General features: G+C 42.0%; 1 protein-coding gene and 1 pseudogene across 2 annotated transcripts in view; both read left to right on the forward strand.

The window, feature by feature from the left end:
• The window catches only part of CR1 (complement C3b/C4b receptor 1 (Knops blood group)), a 186767-nt gene extending 165962 nt beyond the window's left edge, over positions 1 to 20805 (forward strand). The window contains exons 42-48 of the mRNA XM_031935120.1: positions 3714 to 3885; positions 3969 to 4076; positions 6423 to 6508; positions 8583 to 8810; positions 12760 to 12783; positions 13761 to 13842; positions 20462 to 20805. Coding sequence (XP_031790980.1) covers positions 3714 to 3885; positions 3969 to 4076; positions 6423 to 6508; positions 8583 to 8810; positions 12760 to 12783; positions 13761 to 13840 — 698 coding nt within the window. The 3' untranslated portion in view covers positions 13841 to 13842; positions 20462 to 20805. The remainder of the gene's footprint in view (positions 1 to 3713; positions 3886 to 3968; positions 4077 to 6422; positions 6509 to 8582; positions 8811 to 12759; positions 12784 to 13760; positions 13843 to 20461) is intronic.
• LOC111531171 lies at positions 687 to 3107 on the forward strand (annotated as a pseudogene). Its single transcript, XR_002728161.1, has one exon. The product of XR_002728161.1 is annotated as a (Lyso)-N-acylphosphatidylethanolamine lipase pseudogene (transcript).
• Positions 20806 to 26682: the final 5877 nt, after the last annotated feature.

A 26682-nucleotide genomic window follows, 5' to 3' on the forward strand; every position in this document is an offset into this window, starting at 1 on the left:
TTACAGTTCTTCTACCAACTCATGTTAGCCTTGTGCAACCACTGAACTGGGAAGACAAACAGATAAAGGGATATAAAGACGGATGTATTGAGGTAGGAGATTGGCAGGGCTTGTGTTCTGGTCACAATCCTGCTGACCAAAACAGAATCTGTCCTAGACAGGATGAAGTGAAGAAAACAGCAGGAACAGGCAGTTGGCGATGAAAGCAATCGCTAGCTGCCCTCATATTCCCATCAGCACCATGACATTTTATAAATGCCATGGCAATGACCTGGAAGTTACCACCCCTTTCCAGGAAAGTTCTAAATAACACCCCCCTCAATTTGCATTGATATGCCCCTTAACTTACATGTAATTGGCCGGGCATGGTGGCTCATGCCTGTAATCCCAGCACTTTGGGAGGCCGAGATGGGCAGATCACCTGAGGTCAGGAGTTCAAGACCAACCTGCCCAACATGGTGAAACCCTGTCTCTAATAAAAATACAAAAATTACCTGGGTGAGGTGGCTCATGCCTGAAATCTCATTAGGCTGAGGCAGGAGAATTACTTGAACCTGGGACGCAGAGGTTGCAGTGAGCCAAGATCAGACGACTGTGCTCCAGCCTGGGTGATAGAGTGAGATACCACCTCAAAAAAAAAAAAAAAAAAAAAAAACGCACACACACAAAACAGAAAGCAGTTGTTTACTATGGCCGATGATCTGGAGCAGCATCCTCAAGGCTAGCTGAGTAACTGGCTGCCCACGTGGTGCCCCACTTCCATGTCTCAGCTGAAGAGTGTGGAAGCCAGGATCCTCCAGTGTCTCCAGAATAAGTTCCTGGCCAGATATGTGTCCCTCCCAAACCAGAATAAGATCTGGACAGTGACTGTGAGCCCCGAGCAAAAGGACCACACCCCCCTGGTGATGGTGCATGGTTTTGGGGGCGGCGTGGGCCTCTGTGTCCTCAACATGGACTCACTGAGTACCTGCCGCACACTGCACACCTTCCCTCTGCTTGGCTTCGGGCAATGCTCAAGGCCAGCATTCCCGAGGGACCCAGAGAGGGCTGAGGATGAGTTTGTGACATCGATAGAGACGTGGCGGGAGACCACGGGGATCCCCAGCATGATCCTCCTGGGGCACAGTTTGGGAGGATTCCTGGCCACTTCTTACTCAATCAAGTACCCTGATAGAGTTAAACACCTCATCCTGGTGGACCCATGGGGCTTTCCCCTCCGACCAACTAACCCCAGTGAGATCCATGCACCCCCAACCTGGGTCAAAGCTGTGGCATCTGTCCTAGGACGTTCCAGTTCATTGGCTGTTCTTCGAGTAGCTGGGCCCTGGGGACCTGGCCTGGTGCAGTGATTCCCGCCGGACTTCAAACACAAGTTTGCAGACTTCTTTGAAGATGATACCATATCAGAGTATATCTATCACTGCAATGCACAGAATCCCAGTGGTGAGACGGTATTCAAAGCCATGATGGAGTCCTTTGGCTGGGCCCAGCGCCCTATGCTGGAGCGAATTCACTTGATTTGAAAAGATGTGCCCATCACCATGATCTATGTGTCCAACACCTGGATAGATACCAGTACGGGAAAAAAGGTGAAGATGCAGCGGCCAGATTCCTATGTCCGAGACATGGAGATTGAGGGTGCATCCCACCACGTCTATGCTGACCAGCCACACATCTTCAATGCTGTGGTGGAGAAGATCTGCGACTCAGTTGATTGAGCCACTCTCTGAAGAGGAAGAGGAGAAAGCCAGAGAGTCACTCTTGCCTCCCTGTCTGCTTACTCACCCACTCTGTCCTTTCCTCACCAACTAACATATGCCAGCCAGGCAGAGTCTTAGGCTGTTCCCAGAATAGGACCACAGTGAAAAGAACACTCTTGATCCCACACTAAAGGCTGAAGGCAGAAGCCACAAGAGGCCTTCAGTGCCACCCCTGGGGAAGAACATAAAGGGTTGCACAATGTCATCCATCCACTTCTTGCCAAGTGTTACCCAGATGGTGGAGGATGTGAAGGGATTGCACTGAGCCACATTCGCTCTCTCTGCAGCCTTTCTTCCTCTGGGCAAAGAAGGGCTTCCAGTGGCCTTTCCTAGCTCTGCAGTGTTTGTGAGGATAGGTTCCATGCACGAACACCTTCCTCCTCCATCCCCTACTTCACCCCATCCCATACCAGTTCCATCCAGGGTCTGGTTAACCACCAAGAGCAGGTCCTGGAGTTCCCTTCACCTGCAGAGTCCTTTTCATGACCTAGAAGGTCTTATTCAAAGCCCTCATTGACAGAGGAGGAAACAGGCCAAGGCAGGACATGGCTGGACCATGGTGATACAGCTCTGTGTGATTCAAGTTCTGGCTAGAGCGCAGGTCTGCCGACACCCTGTGCTTGTTGCACACTTGATTTGCTAAGGCTCGAGACAGGCACCCTTGCCATGGGGCTGGTCCCGGTCACTGGCTGAGGAAAAGCCCGTCCCTGCCCCACATTCTAGCCCCACTATGTGGGCATGCTGTTGTCCTGCCTGTGTCTCATCCCTGGCTGCCTAAGTTAGGGACACTCAAGTGCTTCCTTCCTTGCCCCATCTTCCTCCCAACTGGAAGCCTCTGAGCCTCCCCTGTGCCTCAGGCCCCGAAGCCCCACATGTAGTATAGAGCAAAGGTGGAAGAAAGGGTGGAAAGGCCCTTCAGCCCCAGGGCCATGTCTGGGTTCTCCATGCCCATCAGTCTCTGCAGTTTCTCTACCTGCCCCCAGAGCTGAGGCCATCTGCAAGCCCCTACCCATGGCCCAACGGGGAGCCTCCAGCCACCAGTTCCCTGTCCTTGTCAGCCACTGAGTGGTTCCCACTGCATGACCCTCTATCCCTCCCATCTGTCCCCATGGTTTCCAGCTCAATCCACCCCTGACCCACCTGTCAGCCCTCTCCCAGGGAGCTGTTTCAGGGATTCTGGGCAGTAGGCTGGGCCTGGCCTCAGAACCTGGCAGCTCCTGCCCACTCCTTCATTTTTGTAAAACCAACCCTGTCACCAGAATGATATTAACTCCTGGTGCTTTGTACTACTGGTCCAGCTGCCTTGGGCTCCTTTTCTATATTAATAAACAAATGAGCAAAAAAAAAAAAAAAAAAATTTACATGTAATTGAAGCAGGCTTACAGGAGTATAAATACAGTTGGCTGCCAGGAGCCCATATGTTGCTGACTCTGGGTGCACTGCCTGTGAGTTAGCCCTGCTCTGCAGGGGCAGTGCCTTTCTGAAAGATTGCTGTCCAGCACCACTGGCTCATCCTTGAATTCTGTCCTGGGTGAGGCAAGAACCCTTCCAGAGTAAGCCCCAATTTAGGGTCATGCCTGTCCTGAAACAGTATGACTGCACTTTAGTCATAGGTGTGCTATCAGAGAAATGGGAGGAAATCTATAAAACAGATATGGTCTCAGGTGACAGTCTCATTACCTGAATAACAATGGTACAAATCAGGATTAACTTCATAGGAAATATGTAGATGGAGAATCTACCAATACTAATAATTCCACATTGGATAGCCAGAGCTAGGAGAAAATACCTTGTACCCTGTAGATTTACAAGTGAATTTGGGGCCTTGTGCTAGGGAGAATTGGGTTCTATATCTCTACCTTTTACTAGCCATGAGGCCTTCAGCAAACATAGGGTATAGCAAAAGAAATTCCCCCGTAAGTAACAAGTGCTCTGGAACTGTCCTTTCCACAGTGTGTCAGCCGCCTCCAGAAATCCTGCATGGTGAGCATAATCCAAGCCATCAGGACAACTTTTCACCTGGGCAGGAAGTGTTCTACAGCTGTGAGCACGGCTATGACCTCAGAGGGGCTGCGTCTCTGCACTGCATGCCCCAGGGAGACTGGAGCCCTGAAGTCCCCAGATGGGCAGATGCCTTGACTCTCTGGCTTCCAGATTGCTCTGTTTCCCCCTCACATGGAGGTCTTACTCCTGTTGTTTTATTTTTCTTCTAGTGAAATCCTGTGATGACTTCCTTGGCCAACTCCCTCATGGCCGTGTGCTGTTTCCACTCAATCTCCAGCTTGGAGCAAAGGTGTCCTTTGTTTGCGATGAAGGGTGAGTGTGACCCAGAGTTAAGACCAAGGACTCAGTGTGGAGAATCACTCCCCTGAGATCAGGGGTTAATCCAAAATAGGAGCCGACCTAGTAGATAAGAAGTACCCAGAGAGATGAATTTATGGAAGGGTAGTTTTGAAATAAGGATAGGGACTAAGTGGCACCACTTTCAGAAGACAATGAGAAAATGGCACATACAGCTCAATGTCAGGTACAAGCATAAATACAGTCACTGATCTTGTGTACACAGTTTGAACTTGAAATGAATGGGTATGTATTTATTTGGAGGCAAAAGAGCATAATTTTATAAAATGTATGCTAGAGAAAAAAAGATGAGTAAGACGAAAATTGTTTGCCTCATAATAAGGCAAAGGTTGTTTTTAGGAAACTTAAAACCAATCAAAAGTGAAATCTGTAATAGTGTATGGATAAGTATGTTTTAACCCAATTACATATCTTCATGTCAAGAATGGCCAGTGTAATTGTTTTGATGCAAGATTTTTCTTAGCCACTTTGCCAGCTAGTGACGTCTAGCCAGAAACAGCCCTGCCCAGGCCTTGCTTGGCCCAGGATCAAGACAGGAGACACCCCATCTACTCGACCCTCCCAGGCCGTGCCTGGCTTGGGCTCTGATGCAGATCCTGTGGCTGCCACGACTACATGCTCAGCCTCTGGCAGGAGGGGGTGTGTAGTGAGCAAGTGTGGGTTCTGGCTGGCTGCGCCAAGCACTGGCACAGGAGCGGGCTCCGTGTGGGGATTGCGGCTGAACCAGGCATGTCGCACTGAAGGGAACGTGATGGTGCCCAAACAGGGGTCCCCACAACCCCAAAGCCAAGAGGGGATGTTACAGCATGCTAATAGCTCTTAGCATTTGATAATGCCTGAAGCCCAACAGATGGCGGTGTGTTAACAACTCTGTCAGTCCCATCGTCCCACTGAGGCCTGCGTCTCCAGGGCTAACTTGACCTGCTGCTTCCTGTTGCATGGAATAGCTGCCCTCCCCTAGGAGAGGGTAAAAGGTCACTGTATTACAGCCTTCTTCATACCTGTGTTTGGTGGGTCCTGAGTTCTCTTCCTGCAGCCAAGAAAAAGAAGGTTATGCTAACAATAGAAGGGTGAGGAGGGTGGAGAAGAGTTTTATTGAGTGGCGAAACAGCTTCTCAGCGGAGACGAGACACGAGGGTGGACCCCAGATGAAGTCAGGGGGTCATTCTCTCAGTGTGGCTGGTTCTGGGGCTTTTATGGACTCAGAATTGGAAGTGTGTATTAATTTGTGAGTATGCAAAAAAGGCTAAAGCAAAGCCACCACTCAAAGGTGGGCACAACAGTGCAAAAAACCAATTACGGAAAAGCAGGTATATGTGAAATAGATGAAGAGTGGGGATCAATCAGAGGAAAGCACACCCAATGGGAAGAGAGGTTCTCAAGCCAGTCCATGGATTTACCTGGAACTTGTAGCGAGGCTTTAAACTGTCTTCAGCTTGAAGGTCAGGTTTCACCGGGATCCACCCCATCTGCCTAGGATTTGTCTGCCTCCTGCTTCTACCACTGTCAAATGAGGTATTATTAATTAGTTGTTTATGTGTATCCATTATTCTTGGTACACTATGAGTCTAGGGGGATAACTAGATTGAGCAATTAAGGAGTTATTTTTAATAATTTCCAAGGATTTTTTGGCATTTACAAAGTCCACCACCTAACAATGATTTCCAATTTCAGAACGATTTTAGATTTCAGAAGGGAAGCAGGATTCAATAGTAAGTTAGGCTTTTCAGGGTGGCAAAGACTTCTCCCCTGACCCTTCTTTGTTTGTTAGAGCATGTGGTTCAGCATGCTTCTGTGAGCCTCCTCTGGCCCATTATATTTGGAGTGGCAAGAAAAACAATGGCTGTTCTCTTTCCAGATGTTCCTGGCTTTGCTTACCAAATCGAGAGTTGTTCTGCCTCATGACTCACTAATGAGAATAAGTGGGATGTCAGAGAGCCATCAGTGAAATATGACACCTGAAGGTTATGGCTTTTGTGCCCATGTAGAAGTCTAGTTCTGTGTTAATGCCTTCTGTAGGTGATGCTGGGCTATGAAGTTTATATGGCACATCAGCTCCAATTGCTTTGCCAGTCACAGGGTACCATGGTTCTTTAGAATAAATTGGCCTTTGAGTTTCTGCCAGCTACTGGAGAATTCAGATCCCTAATGAATTTAGACTTTTAGCTGGGCCTGAACCTAAGAACCAAATGATAGTCAAAGAGGAAATGGTAGTGAGGAAGCTGAGTATCTATTAGTGAAGAAATCAAGGGAGAGATGGGAATTGCTCACACATTTGCTACCACTTTTTTTTTTCTTTAGGTTCCGATTAAAAGGCAGGTCTGCTAGTCATTGTGTCTTGGCTGGAATGAAAGCCCTTTGGAATAGCAGTGTTCCAGTGTGTGAACGTGAGTAGAAAGAACTATGTAGTTTGGATAACTCTCCTTATTTTTGTTTTCCAGTGTGTTTACTGCATGGAATCACCTGTTGTCTGGATCCTTACTTAACTAAATTTCGGATAAAAATACTTCTTTGTTGGAAGAATTTCAAGATGCATCTTGTAGGACTTCTCTGACATTTGTTACTAATCTGTAAATCACTTAGTTTAATGACAGTGTTTAACTTTGTGGGGAATGTGTGGCAAGAAACTAGATGACATAAAGGTGCAGCACGTTTTAGTTAGTCATTTACTTTTAGTTTTCTTATAAGGAGTAATCTTTCTTAATTTCTTTTTTTTCATTTTTGAGATAGTTACCTAGGACAGACTGCAGTGGTGCAATCACAGCTCACTGCAGTTTCAATGGCCTGGGCTCTAGTGACCCTCCCACTTCAGCCTCCCAGTAGTTGGGACTATAGGTGCATGCCACCACACCTGGCTAATTTCTTATTTTTTGTAGAGATGGAGTCTTGCCATATTGCCCGGGCTGGTCTCAAACTCCCGGGCTTAAGCTGTCCTCCCACCTTGGCCTCCAAAAGTGTTAGGATTACAAGTGTGAGCTACCATGCCCAGCCAAATTTTTATGTTCTTTTATCCCCTCGCATATCATAAACAGTTTAGTCAGCTTGTTTTTTAGCCGGCAGTATTTAATGACATAGGGCTTCCCATGTGCCAGGACTTTCCATGTGTAGAAAAAGCAATGAAGGGTAAAAGAATAGTGAAGACGCCTCCCTACTTTCCTGGAGTGTATTTTCTTGTTAGGAAGCAGACTAAGAACAATAAAATAAGTAATCAAAATTCTAAAAATTGTAATATATAAAATGATAGTCAAATAGGGATGTTATGCAGAAAATAAAACAGAGTTATATGATAAATTAGTACAGTGGAAGGAGCTGGGATGATGAATCAGTGTCTGAAATGATGAGGTGTCCTAAGTTTCCAAACCATCTGCTTAAATAAAGTATGTCCAAATTCAGAAAGAATTCAGAAACTCTTAGATAAAAGTATATGTTTGACATACTAAGACATTACTGATTTACCCTATCCTGTCTATTAAAGCAAGGCAAGAATTTTTTAAACCTTTTTTTTTCATATTGGAAAATGTTTACTTTAATTTGCATTGTGTTAAAATAACTTACAGAAATCGATTTGGATATTTTATGGTGAGTATTATGGTGAAGAACAATGAATAACAATGAGGAAACTCAAGTATCCAACAAACTCAACCTTACAGAGACACATAAAGCTGAAAATAAATATATAAATAAACTTAGGAAAACACAAACAGGTAAAATTCAAGCATGAGAAGTCAATCATTGTTTGATGTACTAAGTCTTTTTTTACACATAATTCTGATAAACTTGGGCATCTCTTCCTAAATTCATATCAAATTAGAAGCATCGAGTGCTTTTAGGGAAGGAACTGTTCTAAGCAGACTAAAAGGAGGAAGAAATGATGGCTAATAATTTGGAAGAAAGAAAAAAAGGCTCTTTGGCACCATTTAATCTGGGTGAAAAGAGCCTTACCAATGTAGTCTGATGACACCATTGGAAATTTGGTGTTGGTCCTGACGATAATGGTCTTGAATCACCAAGAAACATTTACATTGCTAAAGATGATAGTTCATGATTATTAAAGTTCATAGATTTCCTTGGAACTTATGGTCTCCAATGGCCAAAACTTTGTCTGTCTTGAACCTCATTGTCAACCCAGGAATCTTACTATGCCTGATTTAAAGTAGACAACCAAATGGGCGTTTTCAAAACAATAAAAAAAAAAAATTACTTTCCAAATTCATTATGAACATAGCTACCTGGATGGTCCAAAAACACTGTCTTTGGCCTTTTGCAATAAACTGTAATTTAGGTCTCACATCAGTTAGTTGCCTCTCAACAAAAGCCTTACAGATTTAAATTCCACCCACCTTAGTTGTATTCTTTCTAAAAGAAAAAAAATTGTATTCATAGCACAGTCACAAGTCACTAATATTTCAGTCATCTTAAGTGAAACTCTAATGGAACTTAAAGCTCTTGTTTTCTTTCTAGAAATCTTTTGCCCAAATCCTCCAGCTATCCTTAATGGGAGACACACAGGAGCTCCCCTTGGAGATATTCCCTATGGAAAAGAAATATCTTACACATGTGACCCCCATCCAGACAGAGGGATGACCTTCGACCTCATTGGGGAGAACACCATCCGCTGCACAAGTGACCCTCAAGGGAATGGGGTTTGGAGCAGCCCCGCCCCTCGCTGTGAACTTTCTGTTCCTGCTGGTTAGTACCTGCTTCCACATATCCTAAATGGGTTCAGAATATCTAGGTGAGAACCTCCATATTTCTATAGTGACAGCCATTTTTGCTTGTGAAAATGGCTTTGCTATGAATGTCAGAGACAGAACTACCTCCCAAGTAAATGACAAATGGGTTCTAGTAGGCACACTGTGTCTCAGTTGTTGATATTGTGATGGTCCTTGGGGTAAGGAGTGTGGGATGGTAAAGAGAGAAGGGGGTGGACAGTGAAGAGAATTGGTGAGGTCCAGATTTTGTAGAGAATATTTTCAAAGTACTGAAAACAAATGCTAAAGAAAATACTCTTTTATTCCACCTCTACTACGAGTTGTCTTTATCCCGGACAGATGGATGTGCTGCACAAAAAGTACACAATGATGACGTAATTTACTTCAGAACTGATAATACTATAAAAGTAATTTAAGAAACTCAGATGTAGGGATTTATACTTTTTATGTTGTTTCCAAGGGTTTGTTCAAGCCACTGACTATATTTAGTTGGTCCTTCACCTCACCATTAACAAAGGGAACTCAGGAGGCCCTGGAGAAGCAGAGTTTAAGACTGTACTCTTTGCCTCCATAGCTCTTTCCATTGATATATTAGTCTGGCTTTAAATGACAGTACCTGACAACTGTAGATGCATTTGTGGCTGTGACTGCCTGCACAAGCTCCATCCTCCAGTAAGGACAGAAGAGCATTGAATCATAAAAGTTGTAGACTTTTTAATGTGTTTTTTTGAGATGGAGTCTTGCACTGTCGCTCAGGCTGGAGTGCAATGGCACAAACTCGGCTCAGTACAACCTCTGCCTCCTGGGTTCAAGCAATTCTCCTGCCTCAGCCTCCCAAGTAGCCAGGATTACACGCGCTTGCCATCACACTTGGCTAATTTTTGTATTTTTTAGTAGAGACAGGGATTCACAATGTTGGTCAGGCTGGTCTCTAACTCCTGACCTTAGGTAATCCACCTGCCTCGACCTCCCAAAGTGGCGGGATTACAGGCATGAGCCTGGTGCTGACTTTTTTGACCTGTTGGCTAATTTGACTTAGAATTTCTGTGGTTGAAAAATAACGCAGTAGATAGATCAGAAATATATGGGAAACACAGAGAAGTGTTAATAGTGTTATCTTACAGGTAGCAGTAGTGGTGGTTGTGGTACTAGTTGTAAAAATTAATATATAATGAATACTTAGTACCACCGTTAAAAGATAGATAGGCTGGACATGGTGGCTTATGTCTGTAATACCAGCACTTTGGGAGGCCAGAGTGAGAGGATCACTTGAGCCCAGGAGTTCAAGAGCAACCTGGGCAGTATAGCGAAACTCTGTCTCTACAAAAAATAAAAAAATTAGCTGGGCATGGTAGCACATGCCTGTAGTTGCAGCTTCTTGGGAGGCTTAGGTGGGAGAATTCCAAGCCTGGGAGGTGGAGGCTGCAGTGAGCTGAGATCACACTGCACTTTGTCTGTCTCAAAACATACACACACACACACACAAACACACACAAGATAGCTTCTAATTTAATTACACAACAACCTATGAGGAGGGTAGTATTCTTATTATCTCATTTTATAGATGTAGAAACTGAGACACAGAGGGTTTAGGTCACTTGCACAAGACCACAGAATGGGGTAGCCTGGCCAAGCAATCTACTTATCTGTAACAATAAATAACAATATTTAACTTTAACAATAAATAAATGGTCAAAGGATGTAAATATATCATTCAACAAGAGAATATTTAAGTATTGTCATAATGAAATGGAAAGTTATCAGGCCAAGGTCCCAAACACCAGATAATGGGCAATTCTTCAGTTGGATGAAGGAGATACATACAAAGAATCAGAATGGGCCAAGTAACTATTAACCAGCAGGTTCTTGGAACTCAGAGCTTAGTGTAGACTCCTCGTGAATTGGGCTGAACCACTTAGGAACTCCTTTTGCCTCTCTGAACTAGGACTCACACTAAAAGCAGTCCCCTTTGCCTTCTTGTTCCTAGTCTCTTTACCCTATCTAGTCTTCACCTTTGACATCTTACTGCTTTGTAGTGAGAAGAGGCAAAGAAAGTTTCATGATCTTAGAGACCATCAAAACAGAAAAAATAAAACCCAGTATTTTCCCCTAAGGCTTGGGATAGATTACTTAAGATACCAGTCCTAGGCCTTCCTAAAATGGAAGATGAAGAACTAACCTGGGGAGGTGGTCCAGGCTTGGAGTGACATGCCATAGAGGGTTTTGAGAAAGAATAGCAATCCAAAAAGAAAAAGGAACCTCTGAGTACTAGCATCAGAGAAGGAAGAATTTCTTGGGATACTCAGATCCCCTATCTTCCCATTTCAATGGCCCAGTTACGTCAGAGGCCTTATTCATTTCAACATCTTCCTCAGAGCAAGGGGTAATCGCCAGGTACCCTTTAAAGCCAGAATTAATACATATAACCCATATTTACGCCATCTCAAGAATAATTAGCATGGTGTTGCATGCTAGACAAATAAGTTCAACTCCAGGAAACATGTTAAAACTAAGAGAAGTTTCTACTTGAATATCTTAAGAGCGGCTTAAAGAAAAATTAAACTGTGTGACACTCATTAAAATGTCCCCAAATCCTCTTTACCCATTTCCATTACCCAGTGTCCCATTCATTAAACAACTGCTTTCCTAGAGCCTAGTTTCTCTCGATTCCACTGAGACTGTTTCTCAATATTCTCCCCACTTTCTGGACCTTCTTAGTTCACAAGAAGTCTCCATGCCATTTCTAAGGTAAATGGAGTTTCTTCAGTTCTGCATAGTTCAATGCAACACAGCCCTGAAAGTTTCTGCAGGGAAATACAGAAACTATCTTAGGATGCAAGATTTAGAGGAAGGGTGTAAATATCTTTCTACTTTGACACACAAATATACAGAAACTCTTTAACCTCACTAGAACTAAAGAAATGCAAAATAACAAGGTACAATTTTTAAAAATTGTCCATTAAAAAGGTTTTTATGTGAATACCCAATAAAAAGTAAGGATGTAATGTAACGAATATTGTTGTATGTTAAAGGTACTGTTGTAAATTGGCAAAATCTATTATGAAAAACAATTATGCAATGTATGTGGACAATAATACAACTATTCCTGCCAGTTAGCCCTACTAGAACTCCAATTTAAGGAAATAATGTAAAATATAAAATATTTTATGCATTTTATTAAGGGTTTCATGAGAAAGAAAACTAGAAATAAATGCACAATAGAAGTCATTGAATACACTATGATGCATCTACTAGATTGTATTAGTTTGTCTTTGTTGTAATTTACATATCTAGTATATAAATACGTGAAAACACACATATGAGAAAATATACCAGAAGAGAATGTATCAAAACATGTTTTGGGTACTAGGATTTGGGTTGATTTTTTTTCTTTAGTTCTGTATTGTAAGTTTTATTCTGTAATTGTATTACTTTTACGAGAAACATACTAATTTTTAAAAAGTTTTCTTGGCAATGGCTCACACCTGTAATCCCAGCACTTTGGGAGGCTGAGGTGGGTGGATCACGAGGTCAGGAGATTGAGACCATCCTGGTCAACATGGTGAAACCCTATCTCTACTAAAAACACAAAAATTAGCTGGGTGTGATGGCACGTGCCTGTATTCCCAGCTACCCAGGAGGCTGAGGCACAAGAATCCCTTGAACTGGGAGGCAGAGGTCGCAGTGAGGTTGCACCACTGCACCCCAGCTTGGTGACAGATTGAGACTTTGTCTAAAAAAAAAAAAATCTTCTCTGAGTACAGAAGGTAAAATTAGAGTATGTGAGTGAAATCAATGACTTTTTAAAAAAAATATTAGTCTGAGTCCTGAATAAAATTCAGGATAAATTGTCACTGGCTGAGAAGTCCTGTTCAATTATGTTGCATGCCAGAGTGATGTTTTTGTGACTTTTGTCTTCATTTTAGGTGCAAATGACGCTCTTATAGTTGGTAAGTTTTATGAAGGGTTTGCTGAGGAATTCTGGCATCTTTAGCAGTAAGTACCTACTTATAATGAATGAAAAGTAAAAAGAGAGATCAAAATATCTTGAGTTGTAAATTCAACTAGAAAGAAAATCATGATGAGTTTAGGCCAGGATATAGTGGAACTGGCATCGTCATATGCCAGGTTATTGAGTAACCTTCCTCAAAGGTTCTTTACTATCTTTGAACCACTACAAATGCATAATCATTCAACAGTGTCAAAAATAACTTATTTGAATGTGGTGGGAGAATGAAGCTTCTTCTTTGGGTTGTAACCTGGAGTATGCTTCCAGATGGTGATTGTGCCCATTTGCACAAACAGAAAGCCATAAGACCAGTCTTCTGAGCCCATATCTGTGATCTGCCTATGTTAGAAGAATAGTTTTGTAATAGAGTTTGCTTCCAAGGGAACTTCTGTGGCATAGTATTCTTACATCCCTTTTTACACATCTGGACACTGAGACACGGAGGGTTTAAGTAACTTGCCCAAGACCACAGAATGGGGTAGCCTGGGTCTACCTACCTGTGGAGACTGTGCACTTTAACAATCAATAAATGGACAAAGGACCTACATATATAATTCAACAAGAGAGAAAATTCCAGTATTGTCACAATGAAATGCCTGTGTGTTAAGCCTTAGGCAAGACACACGGGCAGGGCCATGGAGAGCTGGTGGCCAGCTGCCCCATCGTGGTTCTCACTTACTTTTGGAAAAGTTGATGTTGGACTAAAGGTTACAAAACAGCTCAGATCACACCTTAACTATAATAACCCTGTGGGAGTAAGACTAATACTATAGAAACCCAGAGTAAAGCAGAATGTATAGTTACATCTAAAAAAAAAAAAAGCATTGGCAATCTGTAGTGGGACTGGATACTAAGACAGAATTTAAAACCTATGAGTTATATTTTCCATGCATGTAATTACTTTGTTTTACTGCCTAGGCACTTTATCTGGTATGATCTTCGTTATTTTATTCATCATTTTCCTCTCTTGGATAATTCTAAAGTACAGAAAAGGGTAAGGGTAAGTATAGCCATATTATCCCAAGAAATGTAAACTGTTGATATCCTAGTTTTGCTAAGACATTGCAGACACTGACCTCTAAGCCCAGATCCTATCATAGCACTAGAAGTGTGATTGGGTCACTTATGGCACACATAGCGTGCCAGTGGGGAAGAATTAAGACTTTCTATTGGGTATTTTAATATATGAACAAATACTTTGTAAACACAATTAACTTTTTTTTTTTCTGAGACAGAGTCTTTCTCTGTCACCCAGCCTAGAGTGCAGTGGTACGACCTCGGCTCACTGAAACCTCCACCTCCCAGGTTCAAGGGATTCTCATGCCTCAGCCTCCTGAGTAGCTGGGACTACAGGCATGTGCCACTACACCAGGCTAATTTTTGTATTTTTAGTACAGACAGAGTTTTGCCATGTTGGCCAGGTTGGTCTCAAACTCCCAACCTCAAGTGATCCACCCGCCTCAGCCTCCCGAAGTGCTGGGATTACAGGCATGAACCACTGTGCGAGGTCACTATTAACTTTTTACACTTGGAAAAAAACTTGCAAAAAATTAAGATCTGAATAAAGAAATGTCTTTGACAGGGAAGAGAACATACACAGCTTTTGTACCGGTTGATTGAAGTATAACAACACCAGTGAGGCCAGAATCAATAATATCAATGTTATAAGGTTGATGAGCAAATTCTATACCCATAAAAAACTGAGGGCCAGGTTTGGTGCCTCACGCTTGTAATCCCAGCACTTTCAGAAGCTGAGGTAGGCAGATCATGAGGTCAGAAGTTTGAGACCAGCCTGGCCAACACAGTGAAAACCCATCTCTACTAAAAATACAAAAACTTAGCCAGGTACGGTGGCGTGTGCCTGTAGCCCAGCTACTCGGGAGGCTGGGGCAGAAGGTACGGTGGCGTGTGCCTGTAGCCCAGCTACTCGGGAGGCTGGGGCAGAAGAATTAAACCTGGGAGGCAGAGGTTGTGGTGAGCCGAGATCGCACCACTGCAATCCAGCCTGGGCAACAGAGCAGACTCCGTCTAAAAAAAATAAAAATAAAAAAACCTGAATTTGTAACTTTTAAGTGAACAGTTTTCTATAGGAAATATTCTAAACAATGCAGTTTCCTACAACAAACTATACAGCAATTGAAGTTTTTGTATTTCACAGAGATGCCAATACACTTTTAAAAAGTAGTTTGTCATAGTAGATCTTGCTGTAAACAACCTAGTCAGGAATTCAATTTCATAGGAAAATAGTGAATTGGTTGACATTTAAATTTAAATCATTATCCTTCCTAACTAATGTTCTCCATATTTTATGGCTTGACATATAAATATTCTTTGCTCTTTTCCATTACAAAAAGAAAAGGTAAGTAGCTTGGCACTTTCCCTTAACAAAGTACTTGTGTCAATACATTTTTCTCTTAAAGTTTCTTATTAAGTACCGCTATAATTTGTGAGTTAATGTTAAAAAAAAATTTACTAAGTCTGAATTAAAGAAGTTAGGGCTTCTAATTTCCTGTATCTATACCAGTCTCTAGTTAAAACCACACAGGGGAAATGATTATCTCTTCCTCTTGAAAATATTAAAGATACTTTAATTTCTTGAACATATTTGAATATCTCCACCCTTCTAACTATATCATTCTTCATTCCTCATGGCCCATTCCTTGTTAATCAACTGTAGTTGATTCAATAACCATTTATAAAATTATTTCTTTAGAAATGATTATCTTGTATAATCTAAGCAACCTCAGAGCATATACCATTTCTTCATGTTTTCCATCTCGTAAAACCTGCCTTCTATTTTTTTCATACTCTTTTAAAGTGTAATGTCCATGGCACAACCATTCTCTCTCTGACCAGTGGCTACCAGAAATGTGGCAGAAAGAAAGATCATGATCCTTGCTAGACTTAAAGGTCAGGGAGGTAAACCTCCCAAACATCTATGTAACCCACACTAAAACCTATTATATATGTGTAATCCAGGAAAACTTTTAAACATTATCTGAACTTTTACTTTTGGCCTGTTTCACTTCTTGGGACTGTAACTGCCTGGAGGATTCTTCCTGCCTGTCATACAGACAAAACCAGTTCCCTGAGATCATGGTATATTGCAGTAAAGAAAGAGTTGAATTAACACAAGGCCAGTCATGTGGAAGAACTGGAGTTATCACTCAACTCAGTCTCCCCAAGAACACAGGGGCAATGGTTTTTATAGATCGTTTAGTAGGAAGGGAGCTAGGGAATGGGTACTGCTGATTGGTTGAGAATGGAGGTGTGGGAAACAGTCCTCATGTGCTGTATCCACCTCTGGTTGGGGGCCACAGGACCAGTTGAGTCATGAGTCACAGGTTCAGGTAGAGTCAGTCAGTTGTCATATGCAAAAACCTGAAAAACATCTCAGAAGACCAATCTTACATTCTACAATAGTGATGTTATCTATAGGAGAAATTAGGGAAGTCACAAATCTTTGAGCAGTAATGGATTATAAAAACTATGCCTATATTTTAGCAGAGTTCAGGTCCCTCTCATAATCCTAATCTCTTGGCCTTTCATTAGCTTTCAGGCCCTGAGCAAGGAGACAGCTAGTTTTAGAAGAGACTGTTATTATCCTTGCTCCAAAGTTAAATTATAAACTAAATTCCTTTCATGGTTAGCTTGGCCTACACCCAGGAATGAGCAAAGGCAGCTCACCCATGAGGCTGGAAGCAAGATGAAGTCAGCCATGTTAAATTTCTTTCACTCTGATAATCTTTGCAAAGGTGGTTTCAGGATAGTGAGTGCATTTCTCTAACAAAACACCATTGATTTTCTTGTTAGAAATAACACATAGCTAAAATTGAGAAGAGAAAGTCATAAACTTAAATAATCAGAAGGCAGAGGTCCCTTCTCTTGGAAGGAGTTGGGCTGATTAATCATGCAGTCACACCTCCTTGAGTGGGTGTGGCCAATAGCTAAGTCGTTGTGGCTATGTGAGGAGGGCTGATTATTCCTTATTTGGAGCTCAAGCTTTCCTCACAGAAACACAAGGGCATAAATGGCCTCATGGCAAAGAAGAAGGAAGCCATGTGGGAACCACAGAATATGAGTGAAGAGTATCGTAGTGGTCATCAAGTCAGAAGAGCTGTTTATCCTGGAGCTAAAAAAGACTGATAGAGATAGAATAGTGTAGAATAAGATGGCCTGCTCTATGGGAGAGCCACTATCACACCAGGCCTGGAGAGGTTCAGGCTGACGTCTACCTCAAACACTGGAGACAATTCAGAAAATGCATAAGCAGTCCGAAGACTTACTGAGAAACTAAAATGAGGCTGGGTGCGGTGGCTCAGGCCTGTAATCGCTGCACTTGGGGAGGCCGAGGCAGGTGGATCACCTGAGGTCAGGAGTTCGAGACCAGCCTGACCAACGTGATAAAACCCCGTCTCTACTACAAATACAAAAAATTAGCCGGGTGTGGTTGTGGGCACCCATAATCCCAGCTCCTCAGGAGGCTGAGGCAGGAGAATGGCATGAACCTGGGAGGCAGGGTTGCAGTGAGCCAAGATCACGCCACCGCACTGCAGCCTGGGCAACAAGAGCCAAACTCTCTCTCAAAAAAAAAAAAGAAAAGAAACTAAGACAGAAATGGAAGGAATTCACATACAGAAATCATCTCACCATGGCCAGGTGTGGTGGCTCACACCTGTAATCCCAGCACTTTGGGAGGCTGAGGCAGGCGGATCACGAGGTCAGGAGATGGAGACCATCCTGGCTAACACGGTGAAACCCTGTCTCTACTAAAAATACAAAAAAATTAGCTGGGTGTGGTGGCGGGTGCCTGTAGTCCCAGCTACTCGGGAGGCTGAGGCAGGAGAATGGCATGAACCCAGGAGGCGGAGCTTGCAGTGAGCCGAGATGGCGCCACTGCACTCCAGCCTGGGCGACAGAGCGAGACTCCGTCATTAAAAAAAAAAAAAAAAAAAAGAAAAAGAGATGATCTCACCTTTAAAATACTCCTCAAGGAGGTCTACTTTAACTATCCTAGTGAAGATGGTGTGACCCCCACCCCCACATTCCTAGTCTCTCTTATCCTGCTTTTTTTTTTTTTTTGTATACTTATCCTTTTATTACCCTTAATTAAATAATTATGTTCCATGTTTATTTTCTCTGTCCCTCCATGAAGTCAGGGATTTTTGTCCTATCTTCACCAATGGATTCAAAACAAATCTACACTGTCCCTGGAACAAAGAGAGTCTCAATAAATACTTACCAAATGAATGAGGGAGATAAACACCACTAAGAGTGTTACCACAGGGGAAAATTTCTGCCATAATTCTTTACCAAGTTAAACAGTGTATCTTTAGCTTGTCCTAAACTTACTCCTGGTTTCAAGGCTCCAAGGAGTTCCATTAGAACTCCTTGTTCTAATATACAAACTGTCACAGTCTGTTGGTATATACAGTTGGGCAGCTATAACAAAAACTCCATAGACTGGGTGGTTTCAATAAGCATTTAAGCTGGGTGCAGTGGTTCCCACCTATAGTCCCAGCTACTCAGGAGGCTGAGGCAGAAGTACTGCTTGAGCCCATGAGTTTAAGGGCAGCCTGGGCAATATGGCAAGACCCTGTCCCTAAAAATGTTATTTCATTTCTAAAAACCAAGCATTTATTTCTCATAGTCCTGGTGGACAGAGAGTCCAAGATGAAGGCAACTGCAAATTCAGTGTCTGGTGGGGCTCACTTTCTAGTTAATAGACTTCAATCTTTTCTCTGTGTCTTCACATCAGAGAAAAGGAGTGTGGAAGCTCTTGGGGGTTTCTTTTCTAAGGGCACTAGTCCCATCACAAGGGCTATTTGAGAAGTAATTAGATCCTATAAATTTTCAACGTATAAATTTGGAAGGATACAAACATTCAGTCCATTGTACAAACACTGAATTTGATAAGCACATCTGCTGAAATGATATCACACTTGTTGATTTCATGTGCCTTTTTCACCTTTGTTTCTATCTAAATTCCATTAACCCAGCTCTGAATTCACTCAACCAAGATGCTATCCCAAACAACTCTAGTCCAAAGTAATGTTTCTCTTTGAAACTCACATTTCCTAACTATACTATTTTAAAAATAAACTAATGTATTTTAAGAATAATATCTCATCAGTATTAAAAACAAGAAATAGGGGAAAATATAAATGAATGTAAAAATTACCTGCAATAATCTCTACCTAGTAGTATTCTTAAGCTTCTTTGCATATTATTTTACAGTTGCATTTACACTTTGAGATTATATTGATTGCACAATATTGAATCCTGCTTTTTTTCCACCAAATGACAAACATTTCTCCCATTGTGATAACAGTACATAACCACTTGACATTTCATGTGTTGTTTTTTGCCTGTTAACTATATTGCATTCATTTACTTGCTTACTCTTAAAGTATTCTTAGCCACTTACAATGTACCATACATTGTGCATATGTGTGTTTTCTTTCACATGCTAAACTAGCTTCTGATGAAGAGACATTTTTTAAAAATATATGCTATATCAGTTTTTACTTTCTCTAGGGAGAAAAATTGATTTTTTAAAAAATATCTCCCCAAATCTCTGAGTATCATCAAATGAGAAATGTTCAGTAATCAACTGAGCAAGTTAAACAATTGAGAAATGAATTTATGAAAATTTCAGTTATCCTCATCTTTTTGGAAATACTACTGTTTTACATCAAATTACACCTCAAATTGTGTACACTAACAACTGATCACCTTCTAGTAGGTATAAAGTCCTTAAAAATTTTGTTTCAACTTTCCCTTTTAAGGTTGGAATTTTGACCACAGTGTTCCACAGGAACAACATGAATCATCTGTGGCAAAATATGCTAGTCAAGAAGTGAATTAGAATCTGTGCCGAGCTAAGACCTTGTGCACCCAGGTTCTGGGGCAGAGTAAAGAGGCAGGCTCCAAAGATATAGCTGTGTGTTGGACATGAGAGTGTTTGGAGGAATACAGGTAACAGGTGATGCTGGGAAGTCTTGTGAGATGGAAGAAGAACGAAGATGAGGAATCTGGTGGCAGTAGTAACTGGGGAGCAGATGAACTGGAGGGCCTCATCAGGAGGTTCGTCAACTGGTGGAAGGACACCATTCCCGGCCTTAAATGGAGAGGCTCCAGTATGGCTGGGAAAGCACGTGGATACCTTGTACTAAATCCACTACTGCAGGAGGACATGCTTTCTGAAGCTTTCCCCTCCCTGATGATCAGTTACTATTTCTGCCCCCTGCTACCACCGTGGTTTAGAACAAGAGACTAAAAAAAATTTCTTCTGTTATGGGTGACCTGTACGTTTTCTAGAATGGAATGAGGCTCTTTATTTCTTTATTTAGTAGCTCAACTCTGAGAACACTTTTTCTTTGGACACAATTAAAAAAGGAAAAGGTCAAGTTAATCATTAATCTCTCTTATCTACTAATGTCTCCATTTAGCTATACGTTCTGTGTCCTACATAGCAGCCATCACAGAGGGCAATAAACACTTCTAATGACCTTGTAATTTATATGGAATTCTAGCATCACGATTATCAGGCTGTAAATTCTGGGTAGTTCAATTGTCGACCATGCTGTTAACTAAATGAAAACATCCTGTTATTTCAGTGTCCTTCCTTGACAAAGTACTATACAGCTGAAGAACATCTCAAATACAATTTTGGTTGGAAAGGAGCCAATCGATTTCAACAGAATCAAATCTGGGCTTCATAAAGTCTTTGAAGTGACTTCACAGCGATGCAGACATGTGCACTTGAAGATGCTACTGCTTCCCCAGTACCTAGCAAAGTTCGTCCCTGTTTGTGCGCATCACTGTGAAACCCCCACCCTTCTGCCTCCTGCTAAACGCACACAGTATCTAGTCAGGGGAAAAGACTGCATTTAGGAGATAGATAATGGTTTGGATTACTTAAAGAAATAAGGTGTTGCCTGGAATTGCTGGTTTATAAGTTGGTCATTTTTTTTTTTTTTTTGAGACGGAGTCTCGCTTTGTGGCCCAGGCTGGAGTGCAGTGGCCAGATCTCAGCTCACTGCAAGCTCCGCCTCCCGGGTTTAGGCCATTCTCCTGCCTCAGCCTCCTGAGTAGCTGGGACTACAGGCGCCCGCCACCTCGCCCGGCTAGTTTTTTGTATTTTTTAGTAGAGACAGGGTTTCACCGTGTTAGCCAGAATGGTCTCGATCTCCTGACCTCGTCATCCGCCCGTCTTGGCCTCCCAAAGTGCTGGGATTACAGGCTTGAGCCACCACGCCCGGCCTCATTTTTCTTTTTTAAAATATTTGTAATATGGAATGGGCTCATTAAGGAGAGCTTCGAAAATGCAGAAAGTTATGAAAAATAAGTCACATATAATTATGCTACCTAGTGATAACCACTCCTAATATTTTGATTCATTTTCTGCCATCTTCTTTGACATATGTGTTTTTTTTACAAATGTACTTTTTCCCCCTTAGTTTCCTTTTATTTTATAGAGCAGAACCCTAGTCTTTTACACAGTTTGGAGTGAAATATATGCTATATCAGTTTTTTCTCTAGGAAGAAAAATTAATGTACTAAAAAGGCATTAAATGACTACTGTGGTTAAGACTACTCGAGAGAAATATTTGGAATATAAGCTTTGGAGGATATTTTCTTTTCTTTTCTTTTTCTTTCTTTTTTTTTTTTTAGACAGATTCTGCTCTGTTGCCCAGGCTGGAGTACAGTGGCATGATCTCGGCAACCTCCGCCTCCTGGGTTCAGGTGATTCTGCTGTCTCAGCCTCCTGAGTAGCTGGGACTACAGGTGCCCGCCACCACACCTGGTTACTTTTTTGTATTTTTAGTAGAGATAGGGTCTCACCACGTTAGCCAGGATGGTCTCAATCTCCTGACCTCATGATCCACCCGCCTCAGCCTCCCAAAGTGCTGGGATTACAGGCGTGAGCCACCGTGCCCAGTGAGCTTTGGATATTTTCTAAGCTTTATTTCAAAAGTACTATGCTCTATATAAAAAAGAATAATAAAAATTGAAATGAAAGAATAATTGTTATTATAAAAGTAAGTAGCTTTTGTATGAATTCAGAATATACTAAATTAACTTTTAAAAGCACAACTTTTAAAATATTTATCAAAATAATAAACATGTTCTGGCATTTAAAAAATAAGTGACCTTGTGTTCTTTAACCAGTCTACATCTTTAGAGATCAAAAATTTGTTATGTTGTTATGGGCTATGGTAACGACCTCTAGAAAACATCAGAATATTTCTGGATATTTAATAATAGCTTTATATGTGACTACTGCTCATTTCTGTATAATTCTGTTTAATGGTTGCTTTAAAGGTGAATTCGGCCACATTTATTTTGACAACAGTATAAAGAGAGAGAGAGACATGAACCTGAATTTCAATTTAAAATCATGCAAGATAGGACAAAAAACAGCCTAAGAAAAATCTGTCAGGCCTCTGAGCCCAATCCAAGCCATCGCATCCCCTGTGACTTGCACATATATGCCCAGATGGCCTGAAGTAACTGAAGAATCACAAAAGAAGTGAAAATGCCCTGCCCCGCCTTAACTGATGACATTCCACTACAAAAGAAGTGAAAATGACCAGTCCTTGACTTAAGTGATGACATTACCTAGTGAAAGTCCTTTTCTGGGCTCATCCTGACTCAAAAAGCTCCCCCACTGAGCACCTTGTGACTCCCACCCCTGCCTGCCAGAGAACAACCCCCCTTTGACTGTAATTTTCCTTTACCTACCCAAATCCTATAAAACGGTCCCACCCTTACCTCCCTTTGCTGACTATCTTTTCGGACTCAGCCCGCCTGCACCCAGGTAATTAAAAAGCTTTATTGCTCACACAAAGCCTGTTTTGTGGTCTCTTCACACAGACGCGCATGACAAAATCAACTGATAAACTGCAAGAAAAAAAATGCGACTTATACCACAAAAGGAAATTGTTTTTTTATTTAGAGAGTACTTAAAAATTCAAAGACCAAACTTCTCTCCGCCCCACAAAAATGGGCAAAGGACATACAGCTAGGTCACCAAGAAAGAAGAGCAAGTAGGCAGTGAAATACATGTAAAGATGCTCGATAGGACTTTTGCTTATCTGGATCGTTAGCAAATCTCTTATTTCTTGGGATTTTTAAGAAGTAACTTTTAAAAGAGGACTTAAGACTAAATGTTTGGGAATTGGCCTTTTTTAGAATTAAAATTTCCCAACACAAGAAAAAAAATCCTGTGTTCTTTATTTTCCAGAATGGGGTAGGTCACTGAGCAATATGATTAATAAATATGCAATGCCTGTGTCTTCTGTTTTGTTTTGTTTTGGAGACAGGGTCTTGCCCTGGGGTTGGAGTGCAGTGGTGCAATCTAGGCTCACTGCAACATCCCCTGTGAGTTTTTAATTGCAAGAAAGCCAAAAGATTTTTTTTTATTACATCAGTTATAATGGGAAATACTGTATATACTCTGAGTAAAATACTTTATTGCCAACTTGTATTATTAAACAATTCTGCTGACCTTTGACCTTACATTTACATCTGAAAAGCAGTGTGATAGGAGTTATTAAGAAATTATTTTAGGCAGATAGAGGGGTACTTGGAACATTTTTGTTTCTTTTAAAGTAGCTCCAGAAATGTTTCTTGTCTAGCAGGAAGGCCCTGGCTCTTAGAGCTGGGCCAGCAACCTTTAATATGCAAATGCCAGCCCATTAGAAACTGGGTCCACCCAACATGGTAATTCCCACTGTTTTCCTCTTGCCCTAGTCGGGACGTGTGCCTGGCCACGAGGCTGCCCTCACATATCTCCCCATGTGTAGAACATCTTGGTGCCCTGCATTTGCATATTAAAAGGCTAGGGTGAGAAGGCCAGTTTTTCACAGTCTATGTGAATGACATCCCTGGCCAAATCAATCCCCTGAGCCCTCTGCAAATCAGACACCGCCTCCTCCAGCCTCTACATATATTTGGCTGTTTTCCACCCCACATGGGGGTCTCCTGTCTTGGGTTTGGAGCCCTCCACCCTCTCTCTCTGTAAAGGGGAGCTTCTGCCTTCTTTCTTGCCTATTAAACCCCCTGCTCCTTAAAACCACTCCATGTGTGTCCGTGTCATTTTTCCCAATTCAATATGAGAAGAAGAACCTGGTTGGTGTTCCTCCACTCCTCAGAGCCGTATCATTTTGGTGCATGAGCCAGGAAAGGAAATTCATTCATCAGACTGGTGAGTATGGAGTGGATCTCAACTTTAAATCTGTCCTTTAATCTCAAGGCTCTCTTCCAGCTACCCTGTCACCAAACTTTCTCTTTTCAGCGGTCTCTTACCCTCTCTCTGTGTGTCTAATGTGCAGGAATCTTTACAGTTCATGGCAAAAACAGTTCATGGTCTGTTAGAAAAGATCACGAATCATGGTAGGCAGTAACTCAATAAACGTCTCTTACTCTCTACGGTTTCTCTGGCGAGCACATGGTATTTCTAAGCCACCTAGAGGAAATAAAAATCCTCTTCATGAGACACATTGCTGGTTCTCTGCAGTAAATTGCAGCTTTACTACTTTTCCATTTTGCACTTTTCTACTGCTATTTCTGTGGACGGGAAAGCTCTGCTTTTAACAGGTAGGAGTAAGATGTCTTCTGCAGTCACATTTTAGTCTCCATATTGTCCCACTGGCAGAAAAGTGAACATTCAGTTCCTATGTTCCTTTAAGGCATGTATTCTGTCTCCTATTAAGACAGTACTTAATTAGTGAGGGAATTTTAAGTCCAGAAGTTAACCGGAACCATTTTTCTATGGGTAAATGCTTTAGCACGGGCTATAATAGCAGGATATAGAGTTCAATCTAGCATGCCCCCTCCCTTACAGGGACCTTGCCCAATTACATGATTTTTCTTGAAATCCATTTAGGAAGGAACACAGGCCACACAAGTCTAGGAGGTCAAAGGGAAATAAAAGGCAGAGGACTAAGACTGCTTGGGGATGGCGTGACTAAGGCCCAAAAGTTTAGTTCCTCTGGTGCCATAGCTTGGAGGGTAACGCCTGTAGTCATGGGTGGCACATTTAAACAAGTGCTGGGAATCCAGGAACCCTGGAGGGAATATAGTTGGGGGAACGCCCTCTACTGTTTTTGTCTCCATCCTGGATCACATACGGAAAGGAAGCAGACTAAAAGTACGCTTTTATTCTCACTTCTCTTTCTAGATGGATAACAAATCTTTTAACATGCACTCCCCTGGAGTGTATTTTAAAGCACTGGGACTCCTTCGACCCTGAAACTTTGAAGAAAAAGTGGCTTATTTTCTTTTGCACAAGGGCATGGCCTTTTTACTTCCCTAAAATTAAAGAAGTAAGTTCCAGGGGAACCATCTGAGGATCCCCCTTATTTGGGGGCCCTTCAAGTTCCCTTCTCATTGCAAGGCCTCAGACAAGTAAAAGGAGTCTTAGTTCGATTTTCGGACAACTCTGATAGGTATATAGAAGCTTTCCAAAATTTAACTCAGGTATTTGACTTCTCATGGAGGAATGTTATGCTGTTTCTAAGCCAAACCCTAACCACAGCTAAAACAGGCAGCTCTGCAAGCAGAAGAGAATTTTGGAGATGAGCAATAGGTCTCCTACAGTAGGCCAAAAGGGAAAAGAGAAAATAGGGAAGGCAAAGAAATAGGGGAAACACCATTCCCAATAGGAAGAGGCAATACCTCCTGACAACCCTAACTGGAACTCCTTTCTAAGGTGTTTTTCCTGTTTTTGCAGTTTAATATGGATTCTATCTCTTTTATAATGTTCTTCCAACCTGGGAAATGTTAATTTTCCAAACCTTAAAATGCTTGGCTTAGAGTTGAGCCAAGGGGGAAGGGAACCCAGAAGGCTGATATGCTGGCAAAAGGGTAAAAATTTCTTACTAGTCAGGCTTTTGACTTCTCTCTCCCTGTGCAAACCAGTAAACGGGATAATAAGGATCATAGTTTATATTATCTATAAAATTAGAATTAATGAAAAAGGATTTGTGAGGTTGGTCTTAAGCTGCAGACAATCTGATGGGCCCTGCATGTCTTTCTGTATGGTTCTGTCAAAGAAAGGGTATCTTAGGTTAGGATGCAGGCCCAGAACCCCATAAGCCTGCTGTTCAAGGCAGCCCAACAAAATGGTCAGTAACAAACTTGGCTACAGGACTCCATCTTGTTTCATGTCCTTGGGAATATAACCTGTAACCGCATGGCAATACTTTGTTTTAGTTTCTGCCATTTTACAATGGTGGCTGTCTTCTTCTGCTAAGTCAGTTCCTGAGTGACGGCCACAAAGTCAGATAAGCCAGTTTGTCAATGTGGGTGGTGCCAGCTAAGCCATCATGAGCAGGGTTTACAAAATATCTTAAGCACTTATCTTGAGAGGGTCAAAATCTTGTAGCCTCCAGCTGCATAACCCCTAAGTCATGGTTTCTAATCTTACAGCTAGTTTCTTGGTCTGGTCCCCTGGCAAGAGGGGAGTATATCTTAAGAAGGGGCTGTTATCATCTTTGTTTTAAACTATACACTGTAAACTAGGCTCCTCACAAAGTTGGTTCAGTCTATGCCCAGGGACGGGCAAGGACAGCTTTGGGGCTGGAAAAAAATGGAGTTGTTTGCATTGGATCTCTTTCACTGTCTCAGTCACAATTTGGCAATGACAGTTTGGAGAGCTACCTATCTCCCCTTAAAAAATACCTTGTACACTTGTGGTTAAATCATAACCTACTTAAGGCTTGTTGGTTTCACCTGTGAGGTTACTTTTTGTAAGGTTTAAAAGTAAAAAATCTTAACTGCTTGGTGTGGCTAAAGTCAAGTAACAAGGAGTTTAAACGAATTTTCTTAAAGA

Source organism: Piliocolobus tephrosceles, chromosome 1 (genome assembly GCF_002776525.5).
Source record: "Piliocolobus tephrosceles isolate RC106 chromosome 1, ASM277652v3, whole genome shotgun sequence".
NCBI classification, from domain to species: domain Eukaryota; kingdom Metazoa; phylum Chordata; class Mammalia; order Primates; family Cercopithecidae; genus Piliocolobus; species Piliocolobus tephrosceles.